Source organism: Camelina sativa, chromosome 18 (assembly GCF_000633955.1).
Source record: "Camelina sativa cultivar DH55 chromosome 18, Cs, whole genome shotgun sequence".
NCBI classification, from domain to species: Eukaryota; Viridiplantae; Streptophyta; class Magnoliopsida; order Brassicales; family Brassicaceae; genus Camelina; species Camelina sativa.
In genome coordinates, this window is record NC_025702.1 from 7,386,024 (window position 1) to 7,390,105 (window position 4,082).

The following is a 4,082-nucleotide window of genomic DNA, read 5'->3' on the forward strand; positions in this document are numbered from 1 at the left end:
AAAAAAAAAAAAAAAAAAAAAAAAAACTTATTCTGAACCACTCAATTTGACTTTTGATTGTAGGAATCACCCTTCTACAACATCGTTCCCAAGAATCTATACATCAAATTCTAATTTCAAACGTTCATCAACACTTGCAGTAAAGTTCTCAAACTTATTCATCAACATCCATGTCAAATTAACAATTGTAGGTAAAATCCTAAAATGTGAATTGAGATACCACAAAAAAAAAAAAAAAAAAAAAANCTTCTGACCAATCAGAAGATCCACCGGAACTACTTTGAGATTGCTTAACAGTCTCAGTTAATAACCTGAAAAAATCGTATTGATTAGCCAAAAGTGAGCTTAAAGGTGAAAAAGCTAGTTACGCAAAACGATGGCGTACCTAACCTACCTCTCGATCTCGCCGTAGACCTGAATTCCGGAAGATTGAGGCCGATCTCTGTTTCTCTCGTCGTAGCTACAGAAAACTCTTCGTGAGATACGCTTATTACCAAAGAAGTTGAACATCGAGGGTAGAGACTGGCGGCGACTGTGAGATAAGCTGCTACAAAATCGCCGGCGGGGAGAAAAAGACGGTGACGCCCAGAGGGAACAAATAGCCATAGCTCGGAGCCGGAGAGGATTTTTGGCTTTTACTATCTGAAGGTGGTTCGTCGCTGAGAGTTTATTTATTTATTTATTCCGTTCTGATTTTTGAAATCGCAGCAGTCGTGTACGCTTTGGCCTTTCTATGACTGTAACAGCATCTTGTTTCGCAGCTAACGCAAACATTGTGATCATCTAAAAGCTAATTAAGATATTAAGGAAATAAATCCAAAAAAAAAAAAAATCCATTTAAAAAAAATAATAAGAAAGAAAATATTAATTATATATAATTTGTATTCAAATAAAAACTAAGATCACATCATTTTAAATAAATTATTAATTGAGATGATAAAGGTAATTTGAAATTTTCATTTTTTAATGAGTCTGTGACACTGTGAGTATGAAATTAAGTAATTAACAACATTTAATTTTTTAGATATTAAATATTTTATGTTCTAATTAGTTTATGTATTTTTATTTAAACGGAAAATTTTGGGTATTAAAAAGATCTATATTAAAAAAATAAATGGTTTTTTAAAATGATGATCCATTAAAAATAATAATAAAACTTATATGTACTGCAGGTTAAAAGTCCAGTTATTATTAAAGGTCTATATTAAAAATTAAAAGGTTTTTTAAAAAGATGATCCATTAAAAATATATTGAATTAATAGGTAAAATTTATTGGGTCAAATTGTCAAAGAGAAATTGGGCTCAATTATTTATACCTAATGGATCACATATTAAGGCAAAGAAATTAGTATTGTTGCTTTCTATTTTTTTTTTTTAATGAAGAGTATGATTCTCATGGAGGATTTGTATGGAACATACTACAAGTCAACGGTTTGAAGCCACGCAGTGTAAAGCTTATCAGCGTATATTAAAACTCCATGAGAAAAGTCTAAAGTCTTCTCTAATATTATTTAGTTGGTAGGAAAAAGAGTTGCTGCATAATTTGGTTTACCATTGTCGAGTTGAATTTAGACGCCAGCGGTCAAAATTTGACTGATACGAAAAAACATAAGAAATTTTCAAAGTCCTAAAACTCACTTAGTATACCATTTCTATTCTTCATGGTTGTAATTTGTAACAAGACAACACAGTGGGTTCTTTTCAGTAAATCTACAGATATAAGGTGGCATATTTCTGAGGTTTGAGGTAGACGTACATTGTCTTACTAACAACAAAAAAGAGTGTTATTGCAATACAAGTGTTATCAAGCGAATTTGATGAATGTAATAGGGTATATTTACCGCTGGTTAGGTCTTGCCAAGAATGATTCAACCTCAGAGTGAACATGGAGAAGTGTTCATCTGTTGAAGCAATTGAGACGGAGCAGTATCGATACGGGCAAACACTTCCTCAGGTTTGTACCAAGAATGATTCAACTTAATAGTGAACTTGGAGCGGTGTTTCTCTGTTGAAGCAATTCAGACAGAGCAGTGTCGATCTGGGCAAACACTTCGTCTTTTGAACGGTTTCCCTCAATCTGGATGATAATAATAAATGAGGTGCCATTTTGCTTTACGAAACTCATTAGAGAAGAGATAGCAAAACCGAAATGTAAAAGATTGGAATGAGAGATCTCATGCCTTAATAGTTATATCGTCGTACATAGAAAGCACATCTGTCACATTTTGGTTATGAGTCTTTAGCCGCAGTTTTGCCTACAGCGGAAGACAAAAAAATCAGAGACATAATTGGACTAAGAAAGAGTTTCATGAGTGAGAAATAATGACTGCATGGGTAAACTATCAAGAGACACAGAACTATAAAAGAAGTACAGACTTGCCTTCTCTTCAGTATCATCAAACCGTTGGGTGAGTCTAGCAGCAATCTCTTCAGTCTCTGGAGGAGAATACTTCATGTGGTAGATCTTTCCCGTGACAGGATCCAACCGACGCCCAACAACTCTTTCAATTAGAATATTTTCAGGAACCTGTTCACAGAGTAGGAGTAAATCAAATGAGTCCATACCCATTCATAGGATAAAGAGTAAAAGGCAATATGACTGAATCTAATTAAAACATCTCACACAAAATATAAATAGCTAACGGACCTACATTATCAGTTGTCTGAATTTACCAGAATAAAACTTTTCAGCAATCTGTTACAGAATCTCTGGTCCAAAGAAGTAAAAGTTAACCCATCACTTTGAACTTAGATGTATTGCTAAATCTAGTAAGTTGTAGACGAAGAAGCCCAGAGATGAGAGATAATGAGCACTAGAAAAAGAACAGTGCTTACTTCCAGGACAATGAAAAGATCAGGCTGGAATCCAAACCCGTTAAGAGCTTTTCCCTGTGATGAGCTCCTAGGATATCCATCCAAAAGCCATCCATTTTGCTCTGAATCTTTCTGCGACAAACGATCTTTTACCATCATTACAACTATTTCATCAGGTACCAGTTGTCCTTTCTCCATAAATTCTTTAGCCCGTCTTCCATTTTCACTTCCAGAAGCGATTTCAGCCCTCAGCAAATCTCCAGCAGAGATATGCACCAAACCATACTGCATACCGAGAAAAGCATGAAGTCTTCCATGGAAACAGCAGAACGTAAAAGTACAAATGAGTAGCAAACAAAGTGCCTAAACTTCTAGTCTCCACTTAACACCAGACACATTAACTGAAGCATGTATCATGTTAACCTCTTAATAAAAGATTATTACTAAATCGCACTCAACATCCAATAAATAGTTTAATGCTTGAAATCATGACTAGAGAAAGACCTGAGTCAACTCATGCAATGCTATAGTTGGCCTAAATTTAGAGATTCATTGACAAAAATCGATCATAAAATGAATTGGATTAGTATCCAAAAAAAATAAAAATAAAAAGCTTACTTTTTGGGTAATCAGCTCGCATTGTGTACCTTTACCAGAAGCAGGAGCTCCTGATATCATAATTTTCAGAGGCTTCGCTTTCTCAGCCGCCACAATCTATATTTCCTTCCACACAAAAAATAAAAACAATCCATAATTAAAAGCTCGCGGATGATGAAACACAAACGCATTCAAAAATTTCAAGCTCATAACAACCATCCACCTGAAATTTGGGGGAGATAATCGACGGAGATCTGGTAACACGTCGGACACGGTAAAGAGAGTGGACGGCATCGCCGGAAAAAGAGAAGGATGAACGTGAAGCTGATGAAGGAGAGGTACGAGGCGTGTACAAGGTCACCGGCGGCGGAGAAATACAATGCACACAGCCCGTCATCTCTCTCTCTCTCTACGAGCTTTGTGGTGGTGGTGACTTAATATAGAGGAGAGGGACCAGAGAGAACTAGTAGTTCAGATTATTAGTGGAGGCCCAAACCTAAATGGACTCATTTTACTTTTATTGGTTTTTACCTTTTTCCATTCATTTTCAGATTTTTTTTTTGTCAATCGGTGATCTAACTAAAAATCGACACATGCTGTCGTCTGAGTTTTGTTTCTCTCTCGAAAACCCTATTGGTTTATAAACTTATTATATAACTAGATCCTTCTCT

At 35.4% G+C, this 4,082-nt stretch overlaps 2 protein-coding genes across 3 annotated transcripts in view; both read right to left on the reverse strand.

The window, feature by feature from the left end:
- The window catches only part of LOC104760770, a 4,626-nt gene extending 3,844 nt beyond the window's left edge, over positions 1–782 (reverse strand). For both annotated transcript variants that reach the window (XM_010483729.2, XM_010483730.2), the window contains exons 1-2: positions 395–782; positions 248–311 (exon numbers count right to left, since the gene is read on the reverse strand). The gene's annotated coding sequence lies outside the window, so the exon portion shown is untranslated. The remainder of the gene's footprint in view (positions 1–247; positions 312–394) is intronic.
- Positions 1,626–3,860, reverse strand: LOC104760773 (adenylate kinase 2, chloroplastic). Its single transcript, XM_010483732.2, has 6 exons — positions 3,635–3,860; positions 3,433–3,528; positions 2,836–3,099; positions 2,381–2,527; positions 2,181–2,255; positions 1,626–2,077 (listed from the first exon to the last, which is right to left on the reverse strand). The coding sequence occupies exons 1-6, from the start codon at positions 3,806–3,808 to the stop codon at positions 1,973–1,975; spliced, it is 861 nt and encodes a 286-aa protein (XP_010482034.1). The 5' UTR covers positions 3,809–3,860; the 3' UTR covers positions 1,626–1,972.

Coding starts and splice junctions, on each gene's coding strand:
- LOC104760773 (XM_010483732.2), bottom strand. CDS start 3,808: ATGACGGGCTGTGTGCATTGTATTTCTCCGCCGCCGGTGACCTTGTAC. Junction 2,528..2,835: donor ATCTTTTCATTGTCCTGGAA/GTAAGCACTGTT, acceptor CTCTGTGAACAG/GTTCCTGAAAATATTCTAAT. Junction 2,256..2,380: donor TTGATGATACTGAAGAGAAG/GCAAGTCTGTAC, acceptor CTTCCGCTGTAG/GCAAAACTGCGGCTAAAGAC.